The 21,640-nt window shown below is 39.9% G+C and overlaps 1 protein-coding gene across 3 annotated transcripts in view; it reads right to left on the bottom strand.

The window, feature by feature from the left end:
- Window positions 1-12,481: 12,481 nt before the first annotated feature.
- TRAPPC11 (trafficking protein particle complex subunit 11) overlaps window positions 12,482-21,640 on the bottom strand; it is a 39,040-nt gene continuing 29,881 nt past the window's right edge. The window contains exons 26-30 of one of the 3 annotated variants that reach the window (XM_050945315.1): window positions 17,646-17,757; window positions 16,915-17,006; window positions 16,225-16,358; window positions 15,074-15,241; window positions 12,482-13,444 (exon numbers count right to left, since the gene is read on the bottom strand). In XM_050945315.1, the coding sequence (XP_050801272.1) occupies window positions 13,400-13,444; window positions 15,074-15,241; window positions 16,225-16,358; window positions 16,915-17,006; window positions 17,646-17,757 (551 nt within the window). In that variant the 3' untranslated portion in view covers window positions 12,482-13,399. Of the gene's footprint in view, window positions 13,445-15,073; window positions 15,242-16,224; window positions 16,359-16,914; window positions 17,007-17,645; window positions 17,772-21,640 lie in introns of those variants that run through there. The other 2 variants (XR_007773353.1, XM_050945316.1) reach the window with 2 other exon arrangements.

Below are 21,640 nucleotides of genomic sequence, written 5' to 3'. Positions count from 1 at the left end.
GCTTTATCTTTTGTTTTTCCCTGCTTTGCTGCTCCGGGCAAAAAAGATGGAGCCAGCTCTGCTTCTAGCATTTCTCTCTTACATGCACTCAGCTGTATACCTAAACTAAAGGAGAATAAAATTTTGACACTAGTGTCCTAACAGAGACATTGTGCTACTTATACATTTAAACATTTATTCATTTAAAACAAAAAGTGTAACCGATTTGTTGAATAAGATCTGGCGAATAAAAAACTTTACAGGACTAGTTCTATAACAAGGCAAATTATTGTATTGCATTAGTGTAACAGAATGTAGCATTTCTCAGTTTATTCCTTTAAGGGTTATTTGCCTTGACATACTTTATTCCATTTTGGCATAGTTTCATCATACTGAAACATAGTGTTCTGGTTTCTTGCAGAGGTAATTTAATCTTTCAACAGATTTAGTTCTTTATCAAGTATCAAAGAATATTCTGTTTTTACTTAACACTAATCATATTCTTTCCTCCAGATGAAAAGAGGTATGACTATTTTATCTGATCCTCAGTTCAAAGCTACCCTATAATTACTCAGATTTAAGACCAAGATCCGCTATGATATACTTATCACAGAGCACAACAATTTCTTCACATAATTCCCATGAAAATATGCCTGTTCAGCACAAATCAATTCCATTTCTTTATGACAGGAACTTTTCACCTCTTTTAATACCCCAGACATTCTTGCTGTCATAACTGGGCTCAACAAATAATTACCAAGCACAGAGCTTTATCTCTGGTGTAGTTAATATTCCTTACCCAACCATGACCCTGACTAATAAAATACTATTTCCTACAGAATCATTCCTTGGAGAAAGATCATGGAATTGAACAGAAAAACAAGATACTAATTAGTCTTGTTTTGTTTACAAAGGCTCTGGAGTACTTGTTGAAATGGCAGAAGCAATTAGCCAAGTATGACTTAAATGGACAGTTTAACAAAAGCTGTTTTAGGAGATAAAACAAGTAGATGTAAAATTAGATGTGAATGATTGTTAAACTTAGCTGTAAAATGCCCTTCAAGAATCCCAGCTGATTGGTTAGAGTCTTCATTTTGCAGCCCGCACAGAAATAATCCCCTTGGGAGTCAATGGGACACCTCATGCGAGTAAGAGAGCTGCAGGCCTGGGCCTAGCATTTCACCTTTCAGTCCCTGATGAAATCCTGGCATAATCTTATACTGTAGTTGCCACAGCAGTGAGCAAATGCCCAGTAGTTCATCAAGTTACTGCCCTGGGCCCAGTCTCATTTATTTCACATGCTAAATTTCCTCATTTTTTTACTCATGCTGAGGCTCAAAAGCCACAAGTCGCTCTTTTATGTGTCTTCTGTGGCTCTTTGCAGCACATGATATTAAAACTAGGACTGTTGATTAATCACAGTTAACTCACGTGATTAACTCAAAAAAATTAATCGTGATTAATTGCACTGTTAAACAATAGAATACCAATTGAAATTTATTAAATAATTTTGGATGTTTTTCTACATTTTCAAATATATCAATTTCAATATAACACAGAATAGACTCTAGGACTGGACTGGAAGGGACCTCGAGAGGTCATCGAGTCCAGTCCCCTGCCCTCATGGCAGGACCAAATACCGTCTAGACCATCCCTGATAGACATTTATCTAACCTACTCTTAAATATCTCTAGAGATGGAGATTCCACAACTTCCCTAGGCAATCTATTCCAGTGTTTAACTACCCTGACAGTTAGGAACTTTTTCCTAATGTCCAACCTAAATCTCCCTTGCTGCAGTTTAAGCCCATTGCTTCTTGTTCTATCATTGGAGGCTAAGGTGAACAAGTTCTCTCCCTCCTCCTGATGACACCCTTTTAGATACCTGAAAACTGCTATCATGTCCCCTCTGTCTTCTCTTTTCCAAACTAAACAAACCCAATTCCTTCAGCCTTCCTTCATAGGTCATGTTCTCAAGACCTTTAATCATTCTTGTTGCTCTTCTCTGGACCCTCTCCAATTTCTCCACATCTTTCTTGAAATGCGGTGCCCAGAACTGGACACAATACTCCAGTTGAGGCCTAACCAGCGCAGAGTAAAGCGGAAGAATGACTTCTCGTGTCTTGTTTACAACACACCTGTTAATGCATCCCAGAATCACGTTTGCTTTTTTTGCAACAGTATCACACTGTTGACTCATATTAAGCTTGTGGTCCACTATGACCCCTAGATCTCTTTCTGCCATACTCCTTCCTAGACAGTCTCTTCCCATTCTGTATGTGTGAAACTGATTGTTCCTTCCTAAGTGGAGCACTTTGCATTTATCTTTATTGAACTTAATCCTGTTTACCTCAGACCATTTCTCCAACTTGTCCAGATCATTTTGAATTTTGACCCTGTCCTCCAAAGCAGTTGCAATCCCTCCCAGTTTGGTATCGTCCGCAAACTTAATAAGCGTACTTTCTATGCCAACATCTAAATCGTTGATGAAGATATGGAACAGAACCGGTCCCAAAACAGAACCTTGCGGAACCCCACTTGTTATACCTTTCCAGCAGGATTGGGAGCCATTAACAACTACTCTCTGAGTACGGTTATCCAGCCAGTTATGCACCCACCTTATAGTAGCCCCATCTAAATTGTACTTTCCTAGCTTATCTATAAGAATATCATGCGAGACTGTATCAAATGCCTTACTGAAGTCTAGATATATCACATCCACCGCTTCTCCCTTATCCACAAGGCTCGTTATCCTATCAAAGAATGTTATCAGATTAGTTTGACACGATTTGTTCTTTACAAATCCATGCTGGCTATTCCCTATCACCTTACCACCTTCCAAGTGTTTGCAGATGATTTCTTTGATTACCTGCTCCATTATCTTCCCTGGCACAGAAGTTAAACTAACTGGTCTGTAGTTTCCTGGGTTGTTTTTATTTCCCTTTTTATAGATGGGCACTATATTTGCCCCCTTCCAGTCTTCTGGAATCTCCCCCGTCTCCCATGATTTCCCAAAGATAATAGCTAGAGGCTCAGATACCTCTTCTATTAACTCCTTGAGTATTCTAGGATGCATTTCATCAGGCCCTGGTGACTTGCAGGCATCTAACTTTTCTAAGTGATTTTTTACTTGCTCTTTCCTTATTTTCTCTTCTAAATCTACCCTCTTCCCGTAAGCATTCACTATACTAGACATTCCTTCAGACTTCTCAGTGAAGACCGAAACAAAGAAGTCATTAAGCATCTCTGCCATTTCCAAGTCTCCCGTTACTGTTACCCCCTCCTCATTGAGCAGTGGGCCTACCCTGTCCTTAGTCTTCCTCTTGCTTCTAATGTATTGATAAAAAGTCTTCTTGTTTCCCTTTATTCCCATAGCTAGTTTGAGTTCATTTTGTGCCTTTGCTTTTCTAATCTTGCCTCTGCATTCCTGTGTTATTTGCCTATATTCATCCTTCGTGATCTGACCTAGTTTCCATTTTTTATATGACGCCTTTTTATTTTGTAGGTCACGCAAGATCTCAAGGGTAAGCCAAGGTGGTCTTTTGCCACATTTTCTATCTTTCCTAACCATCGGAATAACTTGCTTTTGGGCCCTTAATAGCGTCCCTTTGAAAAACTGCCAACTTTCCTCAGTTGTTTTTCCCCTCAGTCTTAATTCCCATGGGACCTTGCCTATCAGCTCTCTGAGCTTACCAAAATCCGCCTTCCTGAAATCCATTGTCTCTATTCTGCTGTACTCCCTTCTACCCTTCCTTAGAATTGCAAATTCTATGATTTCATGATCACTTTCACCCAAGCTTCCTTCTACTTTCAAATTCTCAACAAGTTCCTCCCTATTTGTTAAAATCAAGTCTAGAACAGCTTCCCCCCTAGTAGCTTTTTCAACTTTCTGAAATAAAAAGTTGTCTGCAATGCAGTCCAGGAACTTATTGGATAGTCTGTGCCCCGCGGTGTTATTGTCCCAACATATATCTGGATAGTTGAAGTCCCCCAGCACCACCAAATCTTGGGCTTTGGATGATTTTGTTAGTTGTTTGAAAAAAGCCTCATCCACCTCTTCTGCCTGATTAGGTGGCCTGTAGTAGACTCCCAGCACGACATCACCTGTGTTTTTTACCCCTTTTAGCCTAACCCAGAGACTCTCCACCCTTCCGTCTCCTATGTCCATCTCCACCTCAGTCCAAGTGTGTACATTTTTAATATATAAGGCAACAACTCCTCCCTTTTTCCCCTGTCTATCCTTCCTGAGCAAACTATACCCATCCACACCAACATTCCAGTCGTGTGTATTATCCCACCAAGTTTCAGTAATGCCAATAATGTCATAGTTGTATTTATTTATTAGCACTTCCAGTTCTTCCTGCTTATTACCCATACTTCTCGCATTTGTATAAAGGCATCTAAGATACTGGTTTGATTTTGCTTCCCAGCTTTGCCCTGACCCTCCTTCCTCTCTGCCATTATAGCCCGTGCTCCCTCCTGTTTCCAACCCATCTCCCAGGTCTTGTTCCCCACTCACCTGTGGGCTTTGCTCACCTGTCCCCGTCTAACCTAGTTTAAAGTCCTCCTTACCAGGTTAGCCAGTTTGTGCGCAAATAAGGCCTTTCCCCTCTTCGAAAGGTGAACGCCATCTGTTCCTAGCAGTCCTTCCTCAAGTAGCATCCCGTGGTCGAGGAAGCCAAAGCCCTCCTGGCGACACCATCTTCGCAGCCAGGCATTCACTTCCACGATGCATCTGTCTCTGCCCGGACCCCTACCTTCAACAGGAAGAATCGAAGAGAATACCACCTGTGCTCCAAACTCCTTAACCCGTACTCCCAGAGCCCTGTAGTCACTCTTGATCTGCTCAGCGTCACACCTCGCAGTATCATTTGTGCCCACATGGATGAGTAGCATGGGATAGTAGTCAGAAGGCCGGATAATCCTCGACAAAGCCTCTGTAACATCTCGGATACGGGCCCCTGGCAGGCAGCATACCTCCCGGGATGAACGGTCAGGGCGACAGATGGGTGTCTCCGTCCCCCTCAGCAGAGAGTCTCCAACCACCACTACCCTACGTTTCTTATCAGTGGTGGCAGCAGACCTCCCAGCCTTAGAAGTACGAGGCTTCACCCCCTTAACTGTTGGGGGTGATTTCTTCTCTCCTGTATCTTTTACCACAACAGGAGGGTTCGCAGCAGCGGTGGAGCACTGCCCGCTGCTAGAAGTAACCAGCTGGCTGTGTCCACCCTGAGCCTCCTCCTCCACTGGTGTGTCAGGTACACCCTGAGGCATCTCCTCTTCCACTGGAGTGTCAGTAGTCCTGTTAACTGGGACAGCACCATCAGCTGTCTCCACATGGATACTGTCCAAAATGTACAGTAATCACTTTATATTTTTATTACAAATAAACAAAAGATATTTGCACAAATTAACAAAAGAAATAGTATTTTTCAATTCACCTCATACAAGTACCATAGTGCAATCTCTTGGAAGTGCAACTTACAAATGTAGTTTTTTTGTTACATAACTGCACTCCAAAAAACAATGTAAAATGTTAAGAGCCTACAAGTCCACTCAGTCCTACTTCTTCTTCAGCCAATCACTAAGAAAAACATGTTTGTTTACATTTGCAGAAAATAATGCTGCCCACTTCTTAATTACAATGTCACTTGAAAGTAAGTGTGTTCGCATGGCACTGTTATAGCTGGCATCACAAGATAGTTACATGCCAGATGTGCTAAAGATTCATATGACTCTTCATGATTCGTCCATTGTTACAGAGGACATGCTTCCATGCTGATGACGCTTGTTACAAAAATTATGCATTAACTAAATTTGTGACTGAACTCCTTGGGGGAAAATTGTATGTCTCCTGTTCTGTTTTACCCGCATTCTGCCATATATTTCATGTTATAACAGTCTCGGATGATGACCCAGCACATGTTCATTTTAAGAACACTTTCACAGCAGATGGGGTGACCAGAACTACATACAGTATTCAAGGTGTGGGTGTACCATGGATTTATATAGTGGAATTATATTTTCTGTCTTATTATCTATCCCTTTCCTAATGGTTCCTGACATTGTTAGCTTTGACGACTGTCACTGCACATTGAGCAGATATTTTCAGAGAACTATCCACAATGAGTGGTAACAGCTAATTCAGACCCCCTCATTTTGTATATATAGCTGGGATTATGTCTTCCACTATGCATTTCTTTGCATATACCAATACTGAATTTTATCTGCCAGTCTGGTGCTCAGTCACCCAATTTTGTGAGATCCCTTTGTTATTCTTCAAGGTCAGCTTTGGACTTCACTATCTTGAGTAATTTTGTATTGTCTGCAAACTTTGCCCCTCATTGTTCACCCCTTTTTCCAGATCATTTGTGAATATATTGAAGGATTCTACTATTTCCATTATGAAAACTGACCATTTATTCCTACCTTTTATTTCCTATCTTTTAACCAGTTACAAGAGTACCTTCCCTCTTCTCCCATAACTGCTTAGTTTGCTTAAAAGCCTTTGGTGAGGGAGCTTGTCTAAGGCTTTCTGAAAGTCCAAGTATAGTATATCAACTGTATCCCCCTTGTCCACGGGCTTGTTAACCCCTTCAAAACATTCTAATAGACTAGTGAGGCATGATTTCCCTTTACAAAAGCTGTGCTGACTTTTCCCCAACAAATAATATTCATCTAGGTATCTGATAATTTTGGTCTTTATTGTAATTTCAATCTATTTGCCTGGTACTGAAGTTAGACTTATGAGCCTGTAATTGCTAGGATTGTCTCTGGAACTTTTTTTTTTTTAAATCAGTGTTACAATAGGTATCCTCCAGTCAGCTGGTACAGAGGCTGATTTAAGCAATAGGTAACATACCACAGTTAGTAGTTCTGCAATTTCATATCTGAGTTCCTTCAGAATTCTTGGGAGAACACTATCTGGTCCTAATGGCTTATTACTGTTTAATTTATCCCCACACCTCCTCCATCGACACCTCAGTCTATGACAGTTCCAGTCTATGACAGTTCTTTTTTTTGTCACCTAAGAAGAATGGCTTGGGTGTTGAGGCCTGAACTAAAGTAGTGGCCAAAACTTTGCAGATATGAAGCAAATTCAGGTTGTGAGCAAGAGGCGGGCCCTGCTCACAGAATTTGGCAAGCAGAGGGTTGATATTGCAAAAAACACATATTCTTAAGGGGTGCTGGGCACAGAGCACAGGGGGTGTTGCGGTATGGCTACCCTCACTTCTGTGCTGCTGCTGGCAGCGGTGCTGTCTTCAGAGCTGGGCAGCTAAAGAGTGGCAGCTGATGGCCGGGAGCCCAGCTGTGAAGGCATAGTCACTGCCAGCAGCAGCGCAAAAGTAAGGATGGCGTGGTATGGTATTACCACCCTTACTTTTGTGCTGCTGCCTGCATAGTTCGGCCTTCAGTCAGCAGCCACCACTCTCTGGCCACCCAACTCTGAAGGCAGAAGCAAGGGTGGCAATATCACAACCCCCTAAAATAACCTTGTGATCCCCTCTGCAACTCCCTTTTGGGCAGAACCTCCAATTTGAGAAATGCTGGTGCTCCCCCTGAAATCTGTATAGCATAAGGTAAAAAGCATACAAAAGACCAGATTTCACAGGGGGAGACCAGCTTTCACAGTCTGTGACGTGTTTTTCATGGCCGTGAATTTCATAGGGCCTTATCTATTGCCCTGCATCCCCATAGCATGAAAAATGGTCAACATTTAGAAGCAGTTAGCTAAAGGGTTTCTTGAATTAATTTCCCTAAAGGCTAACACACTCATATCAGCACACCAAACCAGCCATCTTCACGACTCATAACAAAAGTTTAATTACCCTTTGAATATAACAGTGTGGTGCTATGCAATCTAACCAAACAGCAATATTTTTGAAACAGTGATTGAAAAGTGGCAAAGGTGTTGATGGCACAGCAGGTGTTAATTCCAGTCTCTTACCCCAGCTATTCTATTATGTTTAACAATATCTAGTACTAATATTCAAAAATTTAATTAGAAATCAGTCCATTCATTATGTAAAATTGGAGGGGAAGAAATTTCTTCCCATGTACAGGTAAAGCCACCAAAACCATTAGCTTTTTTAACATCTATAACCCTCCCTGGATTAATCACTTCCTCTCCCACCACGTCATTATTTAAATATAATATTGTGCCTTTTACACAGATATATGTATTACAGTATGATTGATAATGAAGCTATAGTTAAAGTTGAGATCCTAAATTTTTTTCTCTAGCTGCTTCTCAGTGTCCCACATATTTATTTTGGGCTACATATCTATTTGCAGGTCACTACAGAGGCTTATGTTATCTTGCCCAAGCTTTCTAGCAAAAGGAAATGGAGTTATTCTGTTTTTATTTTACCATAGGACACAAAATGATGAAATTTCAAGCTTCCTACTACTCTACAAATCAGGAAAACTCTGATGACAAAACCCTGTGCAGAGGGTATAGGACATACAGAAACATAAAACTCTTTTCCCTCTTTTTATGAAGTATTGAAATATCCAATATTTAGCAGCATACAGTATGTAACAGAACATTCACTATAACATTAATGTAGTCTAACGTGACTTTATTAGCATTTAAAACAAAAGAAAACAGCTCCACACTGGCAGGGATCTAAACAGAAAGCTAAGGTTTCTATGTAAATATTAGTATGTGACTGGATTAAAATGCCTACTTAAGAAATGGAAACAAGAGGAATAAATGGACTTTTTAAAAAGTATTGTTTGGGTATTTAAGGTGTTTCATCATTTTAGTGAAGTCATTCAGTGCTTAAAAGGCACCAATTGGAACTCATTCTTTGTTAATTGCCCTGGGTCAAGCGGAGAAGCAGGAAGGAGACTCTGGAGAGCTTAGGGCACAGTGCATAGGATGTCTATTTAAAAAGACTTTGGGTAATGATTGTCACAGACCTTCTAAACCTGGACTGGTTGAGGTCTGCCACTGAGATTACTTCCACATCATCTAAGCAATTGTGACAGCAGGCAGATGCCATGGCAATGGGCACTGCGTAAAAATAAACATTGGGTAACTCAACATTTCAATTACAGGCTTCCAAGTGTTTCTATCCATTATGTACACATCAGGTGCAGTAAGTTGTTGATAAATGCTGTGCTGCAGGCATTCTCATCCACCTTGTACCTTTTAGGAAACATGTACTGCACTGAAGTAGTTGGGTTTCATTGTTTCCGTGGAAGTAGGAAAGCAAATACAATTATTTTTTTCCCTATTTGGAAAATTTCTATAAAGAAATGGTGTTTTTCTAGCCTCCTGCCTTCCCTTTAATTTGGCCCCACTTGTCTACCCAGGCCACAGCGTGAAACTGATGAATTATTGGAACATCACATCTCCCATAACAACAGGCAACACCTGTAAGCACGGCCTGCTCTCCGATTTTTGAATTCCCCTTTTCCACTCTTGCAACTAGCTGAATCCACCTCTTTTGGCCTATGCAATCTCATCTTGTGACAAAGCAAGGAGAGGACAGCTAAGTGACCAGGAAGCAACTCCACTTGAAAGCAGTAACCACCACTAAAACATGCAATTCATCTCCTAAATTGATATCAACTTTGATCTGCATAAAGTGGGAGTTTTAACATGTAGCCCAAGTAGACCCTGTATAAACTTACACAATTTTATGCTTATGACTGCATGTGGAAAATTACTTTGATAAAAGTGCTTTTTAAAAGTAGCTTATTTCCCTTTGATGTTACATGTAACTTTAGCAGGTTCCAATTTAAAAGATATATTCAGTGGATATATATCTTTTTTATATATATTCAGCCTCATTCCAGAAGAAATCATAAAAGCTGACTTTGGTTAACTGGGCAAACACACAATATGGGTTTTAATATGGGTAAATGTAAATGTATGTATCTAGGAACAAAAGAATATAGGCAATACTCACAGGTGGAGGACTCTATCCTGGGAAGCAGTGACACTGAAAAGGATTTCAGGGTTATGGATAGTCATCTGAACGTAAGCTCCCAGTGTGATGCTGTGGCCAAAAGAACTAATGTGACCCTGAGATGCATAAATAGGGGAATCTTGAGTAGCAGCAGAGTGGTTATTTTACATCTCTCTCTATATATGGCACTAGCGTGACCACTGCTGGAATACTGTGTCTAGTTCTAGTGTACGCAGTGCAAGAAGCACGTTGGTACCTTGGAGAGGGTGCAGAGAAGAGCCATGAGAAGGCTTAAAAGATTAGAAAACCTGCCCTTAAAGTGAAAAAACTGAAAGACCTTAATTGATGTAGCATAACAAAGGATAAGGGGTGACTTGATTACAGTCTGTAAGTGCCTACATAGGGAACAGATATTTAATAATGGGTTTTTAATCTTACAGAGAAAGGCATAACACAATTCAAAGGCTAGAAGCTGAACCAAGACAAATTCAGACTGGAAATAAGGTAAATTTTTAACAGAGTAATTAACCATTGGAACAATTTACCAAGGGTTGTGGTGGATTCTCCATCACTGACCATTTTTAAATCAAAATTTGATGGTTTTCTACAAGAGCTGCTGTAGGAATTATTTTGGGGAAATTCCAGGACCTGTGTTATACAGGAGATCAGACGGGATGATGACAATGGTCCCTTCTGGCCTTGGAATCTATGACAATGGCACCTTGCGTATACAATAATTCTCAAAGGCTCCTATGGGGTGTGGGTGTATATAATCCCTACTCCCTCCCCCAGCCTTCAGCATTGTAGAGTCCCATGACTCAGTAACAGTCACCTTTAATCATCTAGGTATCCTTACTGTGGCTGTTCTCCCATGCTGAATAATTTTGTTTGCTCTTATTTTTGTAGCAAATAAAACAAGAGCCCTGCTCTGTGGTGTTTAGTCTGAATAAAATCAAGCTGAAACCAAAGTGATAACTTTGGGGAGGGGAAGAGAAGAGGAAGATGAGGCAGAGAGAAAAGAATAAAAAATATGAACAATGGGTAGGGAAATACAATTCTTGGGTAGTTTTTCCTACACCGTGTATATTACAAGTTCACATTTCTGGTTAGTTTATTACTGTTAACTATAGAATATTGATTATAAATTGTAATTTTGATCTTCAATACACCCTTCCTAATTTGTTTGATTTTATATGAGATGGTAATTTGCACTGTTCCTAGACTTGTCTCAAGTTGTTGGAATTGAGAGGTGTTTAAACACCCTGTATACTTTCAAAAGGATACAAGTCATCATAATTTACTATTACCCATGTTCCCATGTAACATTCTATCGCAGTTCTCTATTTTATAGTTGTATGAACACTTTCAGAAAAAGTCGCATAGCATAGACGCCTCAGCGCAGTTTCTTTAAATCTGAACTGCAGATTGAACAAAAAATTTTGTTGGAAGCCAAGGACAAGCCAAGAGGGGAAAATATGTTTAACTTCTATTTTAAAAAATGTAGAAAGGTGCATCTGTGGGGGCAAATGCTGGATACCAGCCACCCGAATAGGCGTTTTAACTCTCCCTATTAGACTACAGGATAAAACGCAACTGAAATCATCGGGGAGAGAAGAATGAAAGAGAGCAATAGGGTTTGCAGCCCTCTTTTCCTTCATGCCAATAACCAACAACCTCCCTCCAGCTGCATGTGCCACAGAAATGTTATATCAGCTCTGAGAAGTGGGTGGTATACAACTTCCTTCAAGAGCCTACTGCCACTCTAAAATCAGCCATCTAGGGCTAGACCCTGAAGTCCTTACAAGTAAGAACTTTTACTGGCTTCACTATAGTTTCTGTCTGACTAATGCAGGAGTTCCCAAACTGTGGTACTCGTGGGGGTATGCGAGACATTTGGGGGGGAGGGGTGGTATGTGGGAGAAGTTGTGTATCGGTGACTTTTATTTATTACTTACTTTCTGTATTGCATTTTCATAATAGTCTACTCAGATGAGCTTTATAGCTGTGTGGGAACTTGTTCTCCAAAATACGGTAGTTAATTTTACTTCAAGACATAGCAATGAGAACACTGATATACAGAGCACTGACTATACAGAGCCCTCACCTCCAATCATTGTACAGTGCAGGTTCAGTTGCCCAGCAACTGTCAAGCCTAATTGAACTCAGAACTCTGTCAGGGATCCCCCCCAACCCAGTTGTATAGGTCACACTATAACTATATCTGTACATAACAGTGAAATATGGACAGATGGCTAAAGATAGGTAGTGTTAAGCAGAACACACAATATCAGTGATGAAAAGGGTAGGGATATGCGGGCAGCTCATAGATCTGGAGGAGGTATGCAATAAGAAACGTTTGGGAACCTCTGCCCTAAACGATGCTGAAGGCAGACATAAAAAAAGAGAATCAAGTCCAGAATCTTATCCACTAAGCCACTGGACCACACTGGATAGTTATCCATTACATACAAATCAATATAGTTGGGAAATGAACACATTCAGCTCAGTTTCACAAATATTCAGTTACAATAAGTCATTTAATATAACTTCACTTGGACAATAAATACCATAATTTCCAGGAGATCAAAATTCAGTTGTTTAATTTAACTATTTAGAAAGTTAAACAATGGAAGATTTCACAACACAATTTTTATTTACATGATTTACTGTGAATATTTTAAATACCAGCTTGTGAAGCTACACAAGGATGTACCTCTAAACTGACATACCAGAATACTGTCAAAACGTTTTTGTCCTGGAAGTAGTGCATTTTTAACAATTCCAACCATTTCAAGTTAAGGTTGGATGGTACAACTGTAATTAATGAAGCTACTCACAAAGACTCCAGATTTTACTAACTAGACACTACTGAGTAAAACGTTTTGAAGTACAGCTCACCTGGTACAAAGAGAGCCTTTTAAATTAATGCCTCTGCTGAAAGCATTAGGAAGCCACTCAATACCAACAGATCCATTTGTAGTAGTAAGTCATTTATAGATCTGAGAGTCCAGGCTACTGCATACTGTTCTACCCTCTGAATATAAATGGCAAAAAAATAAGTTTCTATCAGATACGATCATTTTCAAATGCTGTAAATCCTGATAACAAAAAGTACAGACATTGCACCTCAAACCATCATTAATGAAGAAAGTGGCACTCCTCTTTTTTGGGCAAGTGAACATGTTTTCTTCATCTTCATTCTCAAGATATTCCATATAATACTACTTCTTAAAAACATTTAAGATTCATGAAATTAACTTCAAGAGAAAGAATGTTTATGTTAAACAGAGCACCAACTTATTCCATATATTTATTCATTAGTGAAAGTTTATGAAAAACTAAATGTTTAAACATTAGTTCTGCTGATAGCTGTCATAACTGTAATTCAAAAATAAAAGTTTAATTCGTAAAGTTTGATCAAAGCTATGGTTCAAAGAGCAAAATTTTATACATTCTGTGCAACATCCCATTTTCATCTAGTGCATAAGTCCATGTCTGCAGTTATGCAGCTGCAATAGAAGTATCATCAGCTTGTCGACCTTGTGGCTTTAAAGAAAAAGAAGAGTCAGTATAAAGATTATATATAGTTATGAAATTCATCTAACAACATCATCATAAATCAACAGGATGTTACAATGTCTAATCAGGGCTGTATCTTTCCTAGCTTCAAGGTATTTCTAATGGCAGCACAAAATATTGTGATGTTATCTACATTCAAGTCTTCTAACTCTCCCAACCGCCTCCATAAGCTCTTCAGGGCAGGAGCCATCTCTTTATAGATGTTTGTATAGCACCTAGCATAGGGCCTGACCCTGATTAGACTCTCTGGGTACTACTGCAATACAAACGTTCCATTGATAATGATGCTGATGATAAATACATGCATGAAGCAGGAACAGCCCCAGAAGGTTCTAGGATAAGTTTGAAGTGGGGTCCCTTGGGAAAAGGAATATTTTAAGAGGAAAAGCATGGATGTGCAAAGGAGCATACAAGAAAGAATACTGGGATTCTGATGACCCCAAAGAAGAGAAGAAAGGAATTAAAAACCTAGAGAGGTTCTCTTGTAAATGCTCAGATCTCCTTTCCCTGGGGGGGAGCAGAACTGTGTGTTGATCTAACAGCAAGTTTTGATGACTGATCTAGGAGAGACATTGATTGACAGTGTGTATAAATAATAAGTTCCACTCAGCCCTCTTAGCTGCAGTAAAAGTGGAGGAATGCAAAGACTGTTTGCAGGGAACAGAGAGAGGATTATAGATGTTGGAACAAGCCTCTCTCAAAAAGACACAAAAGAACACTTCAGGCCTCTCACTCACTGCTTATGCTCCAATAGGAAAGGATTCTGTAAAGGACAGACAGACACAAGGCTAGCTAGCTAGCACTGTTTTGGGTAAAAGGCTTTAAAATAAGTGGGAAAGGACCAGAAAGATTGCATGACACCTGTTTGGTATGATGGGATGAAATGCAATTTTCAATCATAAGGTTTTCATAACATCTGAGTAGCTGCAACATTGTTGAAAAAGTCTAGTATAATAAATTTCATGTGCGCTTAGAACTTCTCTCTCTAATAGTAACAGATTCAGAAATATTCTGGAACCCCACAAAACCCATCACATGATGAACACCAGCACTTCACTTTCTGCAATCAATTCTCACCTGAGTAATATAAATATAAGATGGGGTGGCAGATAATAAATGAAAACTTGGAAATATTGTAACCAAATGCAGATCCACCAATACTCAAATGCAGACAGAATTTTAACTGACGCTTTAAATTGAATGACTATTATCCTTCTAGTCACAAGATATTATCCAAATGGTCAGAAAAATGGATAATATCCTGTGACCAGGAGGATAACAGTAAAGTAATTCTGGATGGTTTTAAGAGCAAAGTGACTATTGCTCATATAGAGCCCAGTCCAGCATTGTGTAGTGCCTGAGCAGACTGCTGCACCCACACAGAGCCCCAGTGAAGTCCATGGTCTCCATGTACACACAGCATGGTGCCTGTGCGTCTTAAAGCAGACAAGCCTGCTCTCTAGTTAACGGTCCATTCAGTTAATCTGCTAAGAGTAAAGATGCGGTTGCAGTTCTCAAAAGAAAAATAAATCCCAAGTAAATTCTCAAAGAATTCATTCGTTATAAAGAGGCCAAAAGCCTCCATTGGAACCTTACCTTTACAAAAATGTGCGTTGGTATGAATCGTCTGAGCAACTGATTAGTGAAGTTTGGAATCCGCAGCAAGATGATATTAAGAGATGGTAACTGCTGATATCCAGCCATGAGAGGGTAGAAGTTATATAACATGTCCTGCTGTGTGCCAGGAAGGATTCGCAATCGCATCTAAAATCATAAATAATTCCAGGAAAGAAAGCTGTTTACATATATTAAACATTTGCACACTCCAAAGTTAAAAATAATTCTCTTAAATATTCTCTTTAATCAGTTTGACTAAAAAACGTTATTCAAAATATTACAACTCTCTTTTCTACCCAACTGCACACACTGTATCATATGATCAACATGAATTTCCTTAGCCTATCCAGAAAGACATAACTAGACACTCCTAGAACTGAAAATAAGTCATCTTAATATTAAAAAAAAAAAAGAGCAGCTTTGGACGTACATTTTCCTCCAGATATATTGCTCATTCTTCAGTTCACCATGTCTTAAGGATGAGTATTTACTAAATAACTCTAGGGTAATTTGATCGGACTATAGCAGAGTTGATGCCTATGAGCTTACTATCACAAGGTAACATTTGAGAGTCTACCATTCACTTAGGGTAGCCCATATTTGTTACAGTGTACTGTGTTTCTCTCTACATCACTTGATTCAAAGTGAGAAAAAAAGATGTAAATTTCCCAAGCCTTGTTTTGGTAGACAGAAATTTAACTGAGCTGGGAGACAGATTTGTTCTGAATATAGTTACAAATTTATTTGTTTTTAATATTTCTTTTCCTGTTTTACATAAAGTTACATTAAAAACATTTAGTTTTTAAATACAATTTATATAATCTAAAGCAGTGGTTTTCAACCTGTGGTCCATGGACTGTGGGGGATCTGCAGACTATATCTAAGGGGTCTGCAAAAGATTGTTGTTACCACAGAAAAGTGGTTTCCAAAACTTGGATCCGAAGACTATGTCTAAGATTTCCAAAGGGATCCACATCTCCATTAGAAATTTTTTTTTTTTTTAGGGGTCCACAAACGAAAAAAAGGTTGAAAACCACTAATCTAGAGAGTATGTTGAAGTCTATTAGAATAGTTTAACAGTGGTGTGAAACGTATCATTACGCAGTAGTGACAAAGAGGACAATCTGTACCTGTTTAAGACCAGAAAACATGAAGGCATCGCTTGGTTCCACAGATATTTCCACATCCTGGACTAAATTGGTCTTGTTTTGCAGGTGATATCTGACAGGTAAGGATTCTCTTACTCGACCAAATGATGGCAGATCTTTGGCGACAAAGGGAATGAATATAAAGGTTACATAACCTGATATGTAAATAAATGTCTTGGTTTCACATACAAAAACAAAATCTGACTCAATAAAAGTAGAAAGGTTTGCAAAAGCTGGCACAAAACTCAATATCTATAGTACAGCTGTTCAGATGTTTCAGGAACAAAAATTATGAAAATATGTTATAAGTTTTCAAATATAATTATCAGCTCTAATTAGAAAGCATTGAAAGATATCAGAAATTACTGTTACAAGACTAGTTCTATGTATCACAATATCACTAATCTGCACTAATTGCGGGGGCAAAGAAGCAGTACAAGCATGGGTTAGAATGACTAGAGAACACGCAGATACTGCATGGGCGGGGCTTTTCCTTCCAGCCCTGTTCTTACAGGAGAAATATGGTAATCTCAAGTCTGTGGCTGTAAGGATAAATGTGTGCCTATGGACCAAATTCTGCTCTAAGATGTACTTCTGGGGTTTCACAGCCTTGAGTGAACATTCCATGCATGCAGCCCAGGGCTAAAAATATTACATGCATGTTAATATTACCTGCATTAACATGGAGTGGGATGCTTTCTACAATCACATGTGGTAGAGTGATCACAGTACAAACAACGGGTACACTTTCAACAGCTGAACTCCTATCAAAGAGAACAACACAACACATGTAGACTGCCATTATATTCCTGACTAAGCCAAAAGAATATTGGGATCAAGCAGCAAACTAACAAGCAATATTTACAGCAATCCCAACAGTTAAAAAAGGAGAAAAAAGTCTTATCTTAATGTTTTTATTACAATAATATTGTAAAAACATCTAAAATCTTAAAATCTAGAGAAGACAGATGTATCTTATTATGACGAATCTAAAAACAAACCCACATACAGAAACCTGTGATTGAGGTGGAAAAAATATTAGGTTCATTGATTTTTTTTAAAACAGTACTTTTTATACAGCTGAAGTGTTCTTTAACTTGTCTTTCTTCCTCCCCTCTCCACATGTGAAGTACTCCTTGGCTTTAGAAAAATTAAGAATTAGTGTAGGAAATCACACAGTTGAAAACTTAATAATAAATATCACCATTTAGATGCAATTTCAGCAGTACGCACATTTTAAAAAAAATGATTCCTACTGCTTTCACCCAAGATGATTCCACTGTGAGGATTAGTAAGGGAAGAAGAAAAAGCAAAATATATCCTCCCGACCACCCGCACCCTAAAAAAAAAAAAAAAAAAAAAAGTCATGAACTGCTTTAAAAAACCAGACAAGGAATCCCTACCTCTTCCAGGAGATTACATAACGTCCGGTAGCCACTCCGCCTTGAACATTTGTAACTGATGGACACTGTAGGCAAAAGCATTCACTGGCACTCTCGCCTGTCTGCAAAACAACTATCAGCAATGTTCTGTTTAATTTTAAAGTAAAAGACACACTGAATATTAGCACAGAAATGATCCAGAGCTGAAAAACTAAAGTTAGTAATACATACAGATTATATATAAATTTTAGGAATAAAGGTGTTGTATATATGCAATATATACACAGTCTGAGGGATCCCCAATTAATTCACAAACTGTACACGAAAACATTACAGATAATGAGGTGCTCAGTCAGCTCAGTAATGGGGCCTGTCATGTGGTTCTTGGTCCCTGTGAGTAGAGCTGGGCCCAGTTCCCCTGCACAGAGCAAGTAAGCCCAATCCACCAATTAAAAGGGACTGGGCTACACCTGGACCTATAAAGGGCAGGAAATGAGAGGGGTAGGAAAGAATGACGGAGACCGGCTGTGCCTGGACAAGGGAAGACACAGTGGAGTGGAGGTAACTCTGGTGGTGGGTCCCTGGTGCAAGAGGCCAGGTGCTCCGGTAAGCTCCAGGAAGGGAGCAGAGCTAACTAAAGCCTAGTCTATTCTACAAAGTTAGGGTGAGGTAAGCTGCCTTGCATCAACCTAGTTGTGAACGTGTCTACACTTAAATTTGTCTCCCACCGAGGTAAGTGGCCTCTTATGCCGACACAGTAACACAACCTCCCAGAGCAGCACTGCACCAAGGTTAATGTACGGAAGTCAACACAGCACACTGCATTACCTATGTCAACCCTAACAGTCCTCCAGCAGCTTTCCCACCATGCCCCACGCTGACTGTATTGTCACCATTGTGAACTCTACTGCCCAAGAATCACATAGACTTCCAACTCGTTGAAAGGTTTCCCCCTTGGCCTCACAAATATTATGCAGGACACAGCAGGCAGCTATTACCATTGGGATATTTTTCTCACTGAGGTCCAATCTTGTGCATAAACGATGCCAGCGTCCCATCAGTCGTCCAAAAAAACATTCAACTGTCATTCTTCATCTGCTGAGCTGGTAGTTGAATTGTTCCTTGGTGCTGTCAAGGTGGCTGGTGGCGAGCAACAGGTAGGCTTCAGATTACTGCTGGGAATGTTGAAATGCCAATAGTGATCCTGGCATTTCAACATTCTCAACAGCCATCTGTCAGTTGAGAAAATGTTCCTCCTTGCAGCTTTCTGAACAGTCCTGTGTTCTTAAAGATGTGAGCCTCATGTACCTTCCCAGCCCAGCCCACACAGACGTTGGTGAAGTGTCTCTGGAGATCCACCAATGCTTGCATTACCATAGAAAAGTAGACCTTTATATTGATATATTCTGTGGCAAGTTAATTGTGTGTCAAAACAGGGATATGCATGCCATCTATTGCTCCACTGCAGCTCGTGAACCCAACTGCTGCAAATCTATCCACTATGTCCTTTCCATTGCTGAGGATCACAGTCCCATGTAGGAAGCGATTACTGGCCCTGCACACTTGCATGACAGTGGCACCCACAGTGGATTTCCCAACTCCAAATTGCTACTGGTCAGTCTAGAATCAGTCTGGTGTTTCAAGTTTCCACAGTGCAAAATCACCACTTGCTTCTCCACTGTCAACACAGCTCTTGTTTTCGGTCCCTGCACTGGAGGACTAGGACAAGCTCAGCCCATAGACCCAGGAATGTTGCCATAAGCATCTGAAAGTTCTGCAGCCATTGCTTGTCATCCCAAACCTGCATAACGATGCAATCTCACTAGTCAGTGCTTGTTTCTGAGGCTCAGAAGTGGTGTTTCATCATCTACAGCTACTCTGTGAATGCCACCAACAACCTTGAGTTGGTTCTTGCTAAATTCTACAGCAATCTGTTCTACAAGAAATCATTATGTTCCCCAATGATTTGGTTCTTCTTGCAGCTCTGCAAATACTACAGGATCATGTGCCCTGTGTTTCAATGCTCATGACAACAGTGCTGAGCTGTGCAAGCTCCATGCTTCTGTTGGCGACAGCAAAGAGTGAGGAGGGCCCCACAAGTTTGTCTGATTTTGAAAAAAAAAGCATGAAAATTATGGGATACAGATGACAATAGGGATATGGAGACAGTTGCAAACTGGGAATTTGACCCCATGCTCCCAGTCACCCCAGCGCAACTCCTTTCAGCCCCACCATGCATTGAGAAGACTTCCCAAAAGACTGCGTGCTAGATGGTTGCAGGTTGCATACTGGGATACCTATCCATGATGCACCACACTGTGCATTGATACAAGAACACCTGGTGAGTACGCACACCACTGACACAACACGCCAAGCATACATACACACAAGCAACACACTAATTGCAGCAGCTTTATACCAACGTAACTTGTGTCAACATAAGTTTGTAGTACAGACATGGCCTAAGACTGGAAAGCTGCCAGGAGTACCAGAAGTCCCTGGGATGAGTGACCCTGAAGTTTGAAGCAAAGGAGTAAAAAGACTGTTTGTTTTAAGAAAATAAACCATCTTAAAGGAGACTGGGCATGGCAATATGTGCTTGTAAGCTAGGGAGAAGCCCTGCCCTGTGACAGGACCATAGAAATATGATGATTTGACAGATGATAGAGAACCTTCTGAACAGAACCATGGAATATCTAATATCCACACAGAGCAGACAGAATCTCCAAGGTCACATTCAAAAGAGTAAACTGCACAGTACAGCTGATTCAGACTCAGGAGTTCTCTTCTGTTGTAAATTCCCAAAATTTAAAATGTTTTTGTTCGGTTTTAGAACCTAAAGTAAAAATTTTGACATTTGCTGCAGAAAGTAAATTGTTTTGGGAAAAAAAATAATCAAATCTGTTTGTTTTGGAAGTTTCTAACCAAAATTAAAAAAGAATTGGCTATTTTATTTTTAAACCGTTTTAAAAAATTTAGTTCAGTTTTATTTTTTAAATTATTAACAGCTACTGCTATTTAGAGCGCATATTGTATCTTCTTGTTCAAAGACCGACATCATTCAGGGTACTAAAAACTGCAGCTACTTAGAGTATATAATTTTAAAATAAAATAAAAAGCCACAGGAGCCAGGGCTGCCAAGCTTCCAGGGAAGCTGGCTCCCTGAACTACCTTGGGAGCCAGAGAGCCCAGGAAAGGGAGCCAGACAGGGAGTCCTGGCTGAGCTGTGAATATGGAAGCCACTGCTCTCCAGCAGCTAGCCAAGTGGGCTGCGCAGGGAACCTGGGAAACTAGTTGGCAGGTGGGCTGGCATGCCAGCCTGGTTTCTGGTGAAAGTTTCAGCAGAACTGGCATGTTCTTGTGGAACACAATCGATTCCACGAAATCAATGTTTTCCCAACAAAAACTGCAGTCAAAGATTTTGACTACTGTACAATCCTCAGTTTATCTATCTGTCTCAGAAGGATGGAGAACATTATTGTTTAACTACAAGATATTCTAACTAATAAGGCAGTATTCAGTACAGGATGGAGAAACTTCTTGCATGTTCTTCCGAGGCTAGTCAGAATAGATTCACACACTATTTCATGCCTGTGTGTGTAATCCTATGTATGGACTTGTTTAAATTTCATTCTATAGAGGCACGGTATGCACATTTCAAAAGCCGTATGTAGTACATGAAAGCCAAAAATTGTCAAATGCTTTTTCTCATGAATGGCTGATTAAGAGGCTGTGCTCTCTGGTGCTTCACTTGAGATCTGATTTTTAAGATTTTGGCTACTGACCTTTTATTTCCATTTTACTAACATTTAGAGAGGAGAAAGAAGTTTATATGGATTTTTTTGGTAGATATTTTTAGCTCATTTTAAAAACAAGTCTATTTAGTTCATGCCCTATTTGGTGCTGAGATATTCAGCAGAACCAGAGACAGTTTTCTCTCTCTTTGTAAATAGCTCCTGAACACAAAAAGAGCGTTGGTCACAGTCAATTCATTTGGCTCATGTAACAAGAATGAC

This window comes from Gopherus flavomarginatus, chromosome 3, assembly GCF_025201925.1.
Source record: "Gopherus flavomarginatus isolate rGopFla2 chromosome 3, rGopFla2.mat.asm, whole genome shotgun sequence".
Taxonomy (NCBI): Eukaryota; Metazoa; Chordata; order Testudines; family Testudinidae; genus Gopherus; species Gopherus flavomarginatus.
Note: the sequence above shows the minus strand (reverse complement) of the source record. Positions and strands in the feature narration are given on the sequence as shown.